At 48.5% G+C, this 10,627-nt stretch overlaps 1 protein-coding gene across 1 annotated transcript; it reads left to right on the top strand.

Annotated features, from left to right (window-relative positions):
• Positions 1–712: 712 nt before the first annotated feature.
• On the top strand, positions 713–2,143 carry LOC127295479 (transcription factor MYBS3). The gene is made up of 3 exons (XM_051325440.2): positions 713–1,101; positions 1,222–1,418; positions 1,493–2,143. The coding sequence occupies exons 1-3, from the start codon at positions 759–761 to the stop codon at positions 1,778–1,780; spliced, it is 828 nt and encodes a 275-aa protein (XP_051181400.1). The 5' UTR covers positions 713–758; the 3' UTR covers positions 1,781–2,143.
• Positions 2,144–10,627: the final 8,484 nt, after the last annotated feature.

Here is a 10,627-nt window from a genome sequence, read left to right as displayed (position 1 = left end):
GAAGTACACGGTGTGTTTTTTGTCATCAGGACGAAACAATCAAACACTTATTCTTCCAAAGGCTAGTCATGAGATCTATATGGTCAGTCATCCAAGTAGCATCTACCCTGTATCCTCCGACTAGTGTCGCCAATGTCTTTGGCAATTGGCTTCATGGTATAGATTCAAGGCTTAAGATGCTTCTTAGGGTGGGGGCGCTAGCAGTTATCTGGGCGCTTTGGCTATGTAGAAATGACAAGATCTTTAATGACAAAAATTGCTCTTTGTTGCAGGTCATCTACAGATGTACAAGTATTCTCCGTTCATGGTTACCTCTTCAGAGAGTGGAGAACCGAGACCTATTTACGGAGGTCTGTACACGGTTGGAGGCTACGGCGAGGGATACTTTTTCCCTGCATGGGTGGCAGCATAATCTACGGATAGATGCCCCACCTACACCTTAGGCGTTATATGATTCATCGTTCCGATATGTATCTCGCCTAGTTTTTACTATTTATCCTTTTGGACTTGAGACAACAAAACGGCTGTGTGCATCCTGGTCATGCAGAGGCTGGATGTAATTGCTTCTTAAAGTAATAAAGCATCCTTTATCGAAAAAAGAAGGATCCCACTTGACGCCCTGTAGATTACACCAGCTCATCTGGTCACACAAACACAACTAGTCCCTCTCCCTATATATATGATCCTCTATGTTTCTGGGCTCCTCGCAGACTTCATTTTCCTGTGTCCTTGTACCATCCATCAGCGAGAGGCAAGGGATGGCTAGGAAGTGCTCAAGTTGTGGAAACAACGGCCACAACTCCAGGACATGCAGTGGCCATAGAGGCATGGAGGACAGTAGTATCGGTGGGGATTCAACTTGTTGTGGCTTGAGGCTGTTTGGGGTGCAGCTCCAGGTAGGTTCATCTTCTTCTCTGAAGAAATGCCTCAGCATGAAGTGCTTGTCACCGGCAACCTATTATGGAGCTACTGCTGTGTTGAGCACATCGCCTTCGGTGTCGCCGCCGTCTTCACTTGTCTCCATAGAGTTGACCACCGAGCAATTCTCTGGCGGATACCTGTCCGATGGCCTCATAGCCAGAGCTCATGAAAGGAAGAAAGGTGAGCGTGAAAAGAAACCCGTGTCGTTCTTGCACACCTGTTTAGATTGATAAAGCAGTGCGCTTATGCCAATTCCCTGACTTCTATGTTCTTATGTGGCTTCGGAATAAACTGTCTCAGGAGTTCCATGGACAGAGGAAGAGCACCGGATGTTCCTTGTTGGCCTTGAAAATCTCGGGAAAGGCGACTGGCGGGGAATTTCCCGACACTTCGTCGTGTCACGGACTCCAACGCAGGTGGCCAGCCATGCACAGAAGTACTTCCTGAGGCAGTGTAGCCTCACGCAGAAGAAGAGGAGATCCAGCCTCTTTGATGCGGTAACTGAATTATCTGATGTTCAGATGTCTCGTTTCTCATGCTTTGTAAACCCAGCCATGTGTAAACTCTGCAGGTGGTAGGTGCCAAGAAGTCTGCAATAGTAAGGACATCAGTATTATCTGAAGTGCAATTGAAGGAGGCTGTTCGGCCTCCTCCATGCCTGAATTTATTGAGGAATGCATCGACAGGTAGTGATGGTGTTGCTTCACAGGCCCCTTGTTCCTCCCTAAGCTTGATGGCTCAACCTCAGGTTCACCTTAAGATGGCTGACCTCGAGCTAAAGATGTCCACATCCCGGTTATCCGACCAAGCTGGCCCGTCGCCGAGCACTCCTTTTTTCGGAACAATCAGGGTTACTTAATCTAGGTTATTCAGTGCGCATGGGAAAGAAGAGCGGGTCAGGCTCTGCAGCTTTATGTTGACACAAAGGTATCATAAAATGGCTGCTGGTTAGATTTCACAGCCTGGAGAAAGTGAAAGATGAGATCATAATATCCAGTTTGCACTTGCAGTGGGCATGACAAGACATGCAAAACCAGCACTGCTGCTCCTCACAACCATCTTTTCTCTTCTGCGATATATATCTTTCTACATAGATTATCATGGCCTTGTAGAATAATAGATTTGAAAGAAAAGTGTGGCAAATGATTAAATATCCCTGTAGATTGATTAACTATGTACACATTGAGCGAACAAGAAATTAGCTCTGGGTGTCCTTGTTATAGCTACATGGTGTTGCTCCCGATAAAGATCTATTAATCATTGCTCCTTGTTTCGGTCATCGCAAACAAAGGGAGAGACTGCTGACTGATTGGACCTCCGCCACCCTAGACGTTCATACTGATTTTAAATTGATCACGTATTGCACCTATTATATTTTACATTTTTTATTGTTTTAGCTTCGGATATTTATGCGGCTGTGTGCATCTCAGTTATGCAGAGACTGAGAACTGGGTTCCAGCTCAGTGGCAAGGCAATGCGAGTGCGCAGTCAGTCCAGCCGGGTTCGAATCCCCATCACGCGGTATTGCCAAGGGAAGGATCATTCCCCCGTTGGTCAACATTTTTTTTCAGTTATGCAGAGACTGAATTAATACTTAAACCTTTTAAATAGTAAAGCGTCTTTTATTTTAAAAAAGCTAACTGCAGAGGTCAGAAGATGTAAGAGTGGTAGTCACTATCAGGGAGATTGGATTAGATTTGGGTGAAACGTCTTGTAGCGCCACTCTTAGTACAGTTAACACATGACAGACATGGATTACTTCCGTAATGAAACAAGGGTGGATGCAAGTTGAAGGGACATATTCTCTTCAATTGCCCTGACTATAATTAGGCTCCAGGCCTAATAAAGCATGGTTGACATTAAACAACGGAGGAATTAAGAGACGAGGAGAGTATAGCAATCAAGCATCAAGGATAAGATTGTTTGGGGATAAAAAAAAGGATATAATCATGAAAAGAAAAAACAGAAGAAGTGATTGGTTACTGAATTTGACATCCAAATTATACATTTGGGGCCCTAGACAAGGTGATGTGAGTATTATTAACTAATAAAGTATGCGTGTGAGTGAGAAAGAAACCAAAAAAAATCGTGCATCCCAATCTTACTTTTTGACAAGTTCATGTATGGTGCGGATAAGAGGATAGGTTTACATGAAAATTGGTAGACTGCACATATCTATACCCCACTATATAATGTCCGGCCCAGTTCTGAATTGTGCCTAGAGAATCAATTCTTATCATTGGTCTTCTAAATCTAACGGCCGATATCGTCTGGATCTGCTATGAACAGTAAACAGGAGCTGCCTCGCCCTGTCTTCTCTGGAAAAAAGGGCTTGTCGTGTTGACGATTTTAATGAGATATTGTATAGTTTTCAGAAGCAAGGTGGCTACCTGAAACCTCATGCCCAAATGGAACGGTATATGAATGCTCTCAATTTCTGTAATCTAAATGATCTTGATTTTGAAGGAGATATTTTGACATGGCAGAATAATAGTTATCAAGTTCATGCATATATTTGTGAGCGCCTCGATAGAGCGGTTGCTAACCCACAATGGTGTGCAAGGTTCCCAAATTATGAAGTGGTGAACGGATGTCCTGAACATTCAGACCACTACCCGGTCCTCCTCTCGATTCATGGACCAAGTAGGCGGCCTCGGCTAAGTCAAAGTTTAGTGAATAAAAGGTTTGAGGCACGGTGGTTATTGGAGGATGGGTGTGAGTCGGTTGTCACTTCAGCCTGGAGTAATGTAACGGATAGAGGAGCTGAGAAAATGATCAATTTAATTACATCGGTTTACTTGTACATATCAGGCCTTTTAAGTCTTTTTGTGGCACCGAAGGCTCTTTCCGTGTGCTGTGTGGAAGAACGTTGACGTCTGAAAATTTCGACTGTCTGACAGCCTGCAACCCGCCCGCGTAGCGAAAACATAGCACATGGTCCGAACAAAAAGAAGCGTATATGATGGAACAAAAATGTTTTCTCCAGATAGAATCGTGTATATATCATCCATCTTTTCAGACTCGTGCTTTTATTCCTGTTTCTAAGCACTGAAAATGCTACAGAATGTTTTAAACTTACCAACATAGGAGAAGTTGTAAACTGTCACTTTTTATGGAGTTATTGATCACAGCGTAACAAACGCAACCATGGGGAGCAACGTGCTTTTGTATATCAGTATGTTGACGACTGGAAGCAGTTCTTGCAAAAGAAGTAAACATATTTTTCGATAATAGACACTTTATTACTTAAAAGTTAAAGAAGAAAACACATGAGTCGACTCCTACGGAAAAATGGTCTCCACCACCTGTAGAATTTTTCAAGATAAACATGGACACCTCCTTCCATACACATTCAAACAGTGGGGCTTGGGGTGCGATATGTCGCGGAAGCAATGCTGACATTCATTTCACAGTTGTTGGGCCTTTGATCGGGGTTTCTGATCAACTAGGAGCCAGAAGACCTGTTTTCAAAATAGATTGCATCAAGCTATAACTTCCAGCGATTATGATTATAGCACCATAGGCATTCTCATTAGTGATACGAAGTATAAGCGCAGGGTGTATTTTATAGAGAGGCTCGTGTTGTGTAATTGCCCCTAGGGTTGTAACAAAGCCTTTGCATGAGATAGGGGCATTGGGTCATGGTGTAGCTCAAGGTGAACTATTTTTGTGGACATTGAGCTGCCTTGCTTCTGTAATCTGTTTGGTGACCGGAGATTCTGCCGAGTCCTAATGGAATGCGTGGGTTCTTTGTGAAAATCATTTTCCTCAACGTGAACCGCAATCGACCGCGTTCTTCCCCATAACCAGCCGCCACCTCTTGATCTCTAGAGAGAGGCGCCATCTAGATCTCCCCAAGGAGGAACAGAAACACCCGCCGCTGACCCCCCACCTCCCAGCTTCGGGCCATCTGTGGCTGAGCCCCAATCTCCAATGTCTCCAGATTTGGCCGCAATTTAGCAGGTCCGCTTTGGTGCCGGCAAGAGAGAGGTGTGTGTGTGGGGGATGTAAGAGCATGTCTAACAGGACCCTCAAAACGCGCCCACTCCGTAAAATTTCTACGGGATAGAGGGTGAGCGCAGTTTGGACCGTCTAGCAGGCTCCGTATTCGGGCTGGCCCGTGGAATACGGGGCCCAGCAAAACCACACCGCCGCCCCCTACAAATACAGGGCGAAGGTGCGAGTGGGGGTCAAACCCCTCACTCGCAATCCTATCTCTGCCGTGCGCCGCCACCTCCCCGCTAAGCTGTGGCGAGAAATTTCGCGCCACTCGCCTCCGCATTACAACCGCCGCTCACCATGTCCGCACGCCGCAGCAGTTCCGCGTCGCCCGCGAGCGGATCGAAGCGACCCCGCTCGCCGGAGACGCTTGAGGAGGCGTGGCGGCGCCAATGCAAGCTGTCCGCCGCCGGGAGTCGGCGTGCGGCGTGCAGGTACGTCGGCGCCCTGTACGTGCCGCCGAAGCTCCGCGAGTTCGCGGCGGGCGGGCGCTGGTACAGGGCCGGTCCGCCGCTCAAGCCGATGAGCGGCCCCGACTTCGAGAAATGGCACGCCGATTGAGAGATGAACCGCCGGTCGAAGGCGGCGTGGGAGGCGAGCACCAGCGGCGGAGGAGTGCCGCCAGCCAGCGAGGAGGAGGAGGAGGCGGAGGAGGGGGAACTGGAAGACCCCCTCTTCTTGCAGGCGCTGGCCGCGTCCCTCAAGGACGAAGCCGACAAGAAGAGGGCGCAGGAAGACGAGAAGGCGCAGGCCATCGCCGCCGTGAAGGAGATGGAGGCGCAGGAGGCGGAGTAGAACGTGACCATCGCCGTCCTCGATGACTAGTTAGTTTCGTAGAAGTCGCGATCCATTAGGATCGCGCAATTATGTATGATCTGTATGTAGAGGTGTGCTAGACGGTTGATATAGAGCCCTCTAGTCATGTTTAAAGTAGGAGGCCTGTTAGACATGCTCTTGGGGGGGGGGAATCCCCCGTGCAAGCACGGTATGGCTATGCGGTGTCGCTGGTTCACTGCGACGGTTGAAGGCTCTCGATGGAATGGATCCTGAACCAATTCTCTGAAGCCGATCACGTTAAAGGAAAAAACGGACTCCTTCTCTCAAGATAAGCACAAGACATAGGTTTACAAGCACTTCGAGATCTCCTACTCTCCGGGAACCACCACCTGACGGACATGTTAAAATGTATACCGATGGCTCCTTTGTGGTGGAAGAAGGATCAGCGGGGACGGGCAATCTCACAAGAGAAAGCTTGGCTCTGGGGTATTTGTTGCTTGCAGATTCTCACGTAAATGTGCATGTCCCCTGGATGCTGAGCTTGTTGTGTCAGAAAACGGAATCAAATTGGCTATGAATTGGTCTCCTAATAAACGAATTATAGCTTTGTAACTAGTGTTGGGACCTGGAGGTCGGCCCGTGTTGGGTGGTGCACAGGCGGCTGGAAAATAAAGGAAAGGTGGTGGCCCTAGTGGTTTTCTCGCATCCAACTAACCGATCTGTTGTCTTCTGATTGTCATCGATCTGTCCGCCTATGAGTTTTGGCCTCCTTCCCTGGCGATCTTCATGGATTGGCGTATGGCGCTTGTGGACCACGAGATCGGATGGAATTCGGTCGTGCGCGCGCCCACAAACATCAGCCCGTGCGGCTTCAAGTGGGCGCATCGTGAAGCTCTGCTTTTCAACGACTGCACTATGCACGTTGATATCGGCAACTACATTGTTGTCTCCATGGTGTTAGTCAACGTCAGTGACGGAACTAAGATTTTACCAAAAGGTATGCCAAAAAAATTGATGATATTTATATTAAATACATTTTCAATTCAATAAATAATTGTACAATTTGCAGTTTTAAACGAAAAAGGAGCAACAAATAATATCTAACTGGAAGATTAACTTAGAAAGTTGCACATATCAGCACACAAAAAGTTCAAATACACCAAACTTACATCCAAAAGACTATCACCCATCTTATTTCTAATTGTCTGAAATATGCATCAAAGAAATTTACAATAGTAGTTGTTTGACACTTCTCTCACCGTACACTTCCTTAAGGACATGAAAGTCTCTATTGCATTATCTTCATCCACTTTGAAGAAATATCCCGCTCAATGCATGTGACTATACAATCATGGTCGGGCTAGGGTATGTCACGACCCACCAGCATACCTGCTAGGTCCACCAATACAAGGTGGCTACGATTAGAAGATTAGAAGGTTTCGATGGTAAGTCAAGTTTGATACTGCATCTTTTTGATGCGGAGGCTGGGGCACGTCCCCCATTTTGAAAAAAAATGTCATGTTTGATGCTGCTAAGTAATAGTGCAGTGAGATGTTGGATGTGATGAAGACAATGCTTCACATATTTTCCCATCAGAACCGCACACGTCATGTCAGCCTAATGACTGGTGGTATGCTAGAGCGGCGTCGATATATATGTGTGTGTGTGTGGGGGGGGGGGGGGGGGGGGGTGATGTAGCCCCGCTCACCGGCGACACTACATCAAGACCAACAAGTCCCCCAAGTGGACCAATGACGCGGACTCGAGTTAAAGTTCTACATGATAAGGTGAACTCGCTCCTCACCACCCTTGATCTCGGTACACCTTTGGATGGAATGCTACCTCATGCCGATGTGCTTTGTGTCATTAGGTACAAGGAGCATCAAGACCCCGGGGGGAGGACGCACCATGGTCAAGGGAAGGAGCGGAACAGCGGGACATGAAGATGGACACGAAGTTGGACCCGACGTCACTCGAAGCGCTCGAAGGAAGAGAAGACGCCGGCCGGTCCAGAACCCGGTCAGACCGGACCCCAGACCGGACCACCCGGTCCCAGGCCCGGTCAACCGGTCGCCAACCGGATTTCCCACGAGCTCGTACCGGAAACCAACCGGACGGAAATCTGCGAAGTTTCCGGTTGGCGACCGGTCGACCGGCCCCACGACCGGGCCACCCGGTCCCCAGCCCGGTCTGACCGGCCCCAGACCGGATCCGACGGGATTGCTCCACCAAACTGCCTAAGTTATCCACTTTTGTACCTTTTCGCCTTGCTGGCCATGTATGCCTATATAAGGACCCAGGACCCCTCCTTTACCCCTTAGACATAATTTTGAGCTTAAACCAACTTTGAGCTTAGTCTCCCTAGGGTTAGCATCCATCTTGGACAAGCATCCCTCTGTAATCAAGGCCATCCTTGTTGTTGATTTGGATATTGTTGAGTGAGATTCTAGTGCAAGTCACTCTCTCTCCCTCACCAATCTCTTTTCTCCAACACCAATCTCTCACCGGGAATTCTGCCGCGTGCCTCTTCCGGGTGATTCTATTGGCGTGGTCCATCGAGCCACGGGGGTAAGTATCTGGTGTATCGGGTTGGTGTGCGTGCGTGAGTACCGTGTTCCTCGTGTTCTTCGTGTTCCTTGCGCTCTCCCACCTTTTCCCCTCGATCCTTGGGTCAAATCGCGAGATCGGGCCAAACCCTAGATCTCAGATCTCATCATATGGTATCAGCAGCTCTTGGTTACCGCGATTTTGACCCTCCACCCACCCGATTTCGTTTCTAGAAAATTTTCCAAAAAATCCCCAAAAATAGCCCCAAATTGCCTTTGGACGGATCTGTGATTTGGTTGCGTTTTGAGTGGTTTTGGTCTGTGGATTCGGTGTTGCTGTGCTTGATCTACTATTTCCCCAACTTTTAGCCTCCAATTCCATCGTTTCCCGTCGATTTGCTCTTTTGGTTTTGGTTTGGGGAAGAACAGGAGAGAGAAACCGCGAAACCCGGTTGAGAAGCCGGTCAACTGGCCCCCAGACCGGACCAGCCGGCCCAGCACCCGGCCGGCCGGTCGCCAACCGGACCAGCCGGTCCACAGTTCGGTCCAACCGGATCCCAGACCGGGCGCCGCTCCGTGCCCTCCTCCGAGCTCGATTTCGGCTACCACCACCACCACCACCACCATCATCGCAGGTATAACTTGCAGCTTTCCCTTGTAACCCTCTTCCTTTTGCGATCTATCCTATCGAGCATTGCTTGTTTAGTGTTGCGAGACATTGCACGTGGCCCCGATTGTGAGGTGTGTGTGTAGTGTGGAGTAAAGCTTCCAAGCAAACACTCGTGTGGCAAGATAGCAAAAGCAAGGCTAACGCTAACATAGTGCGTGAAAAAGCCCAAAAACACAAAAAGAGTGCGAGTCGCACCGTACATACAAAAGAGTGCAAGTGCCACCATAGATACAAAAGAGTGCAAGTGCCACCGTATACAAAAGAGTCATAAGCTTTTAAGCAAAAGAGAGAAGAGAAGAGAGGCCGCGTGTGAATCTTGTTGTCTCTCCGTTGCAACCAAAGCTTTGCCTCTCCTTGTGTTAGTGTGACATCGAGCACCCTTACATACACTTTTCCGCTCACTTTTGGTCGCACTAACCCCGCTTATCTCGTGTGTGTGTTCCACAACTTTTCCGTGTTTATAGTGATCGCCACTTTGACATTTGGATTTTGGACCTCACCCACTTTTAACAACATACTTGATTTCGGATTTTGTCTTTTGGCTTTCCACCATACTTTCCTAACACCATATTTGCTAGCTTTTGCGTGTGTCCCCGATACACTTGATCTTGCTTTTGGCTTGGTTGATTGCCTCAATACTATCTTACCTTGGTAAGAGTGCGAGGTAGTCTCCTTTCACTAAAATACACAACATAGTTCTTGTCTTGCTCTCATGGATAGGCACGGAGACGAAGCTCGGGACGATGAAGTCTTACGCAACACCGAGAGGTTGGCTACCCACCACAATCTTTGGACTCAACGCCAAGAGTTCAAGGAGCAACTCACCTTGTTCGAGACACGCATCGACGAGCAATATGAAGAAGTGGCCCACAACTTCTCCCAAGTGAACCAAGATATTTCTCTTCTCCGAGAAGCTACGGACAACTTGCATGGCCAAATGGTGGCCAATGATACGAACATGGAGCGACGCATGGATAGCCTCGAGCGCGCCATCACCAACTTGGGTCGTCATCACCGACACCGCTCTACTTCATCATCATCAAGCTCATCACAAGATTACTACTCTCATGGTCGCCGTTTGTCCTCAAGCTCCTCTTCAAGGCATGAAGACCGTCATCGACCTCATCGCCCACATGCTCGTCATGAAGACTCTCGCTCCAACTCTAGGCGAGGAGAAATCCATCGCCATGCTCGTCCACATGAACGTCCTCCACAAGATCTTCCTCAACCGGCTCGCCATGCCCACCATGGGCGTGATGACCAACCCCACGACAACGTCTTCCACAACATGGCGCCACATGGTGATGCTCACGCCCAAGGTCATCAAGAGCACCCGAGGCGTGATCTCCGGAATCATCCTCGCCATGACCAACGTGGACGAGGTGAACCGCAACATGATCAAGATGAGAGGGCCATCCTTGGACGTCGTCAACCACCCCAACAACTTCGTCAAGATCTTCAACAACATCATCATCGTGAACCAAGTGAGGCTAGTGTTCAACTTCAACGCTAACCCAATGCTATGGTTGGCCGAAGACCTCCTATACCACCTCAAGCCGCAAGAGATGAAGGCATCCGTCCTCGCCGAAGAAATTTGGAGGATGAAGAGAACATGTTTGGAAGGCTCAAGTTCACCATGCCCAAGTTCAAGGGTGAAGAGGATGCCGAGGCCTACCTCTCATGGGCACTCAAGGTTGACAAGATATTCCGCATC

The sequence above is a fragment of the Lolium perenne genome, chromosome 1 (genome assembly GCF_019359855.2).
Source record: "Lolium perenne isolate Kyuss_39 chromosome 1, Kyuss_2.0, whole genome shotgun sequence".
In the NCBI taxonomy this organism is placed as follows: Eukaryota; Viridiplantae; Streptophyta; class Magnoliopsida; order Poales; family Poaceae; genus Lolium; species Lolium perenne.
Note: the sequence above shows the minus strand (reverse complement) of the source record. Positions and strands in the feature narration are given on the sequence as shown.

Bases quoted from the DNA above. Each gene is read 5' to 3' on its own strand.
- LOC127295479 (XM_051325440.2), top strand. From the start codon at position 759: ATGGCTAGGAAGTGCTCAAGTTGTGGAAACAACGGCCACAACTCCAGG. The intron at 1,102-1,221 runs GTGAGCGTGAAA...AAACTGTCTCAG, and splicing joins AGCTCATGAAAGGAAGAAAG to GAGTTCCATGGACAGAGGAA. The intron at 1,419-1,492 runs GTAACTGAATTA...TAAACTCTGCAG, and splicing joins GATCCAGCCTCTTTGATGCG to GTGGTAGGTGCCAAGAAGTC.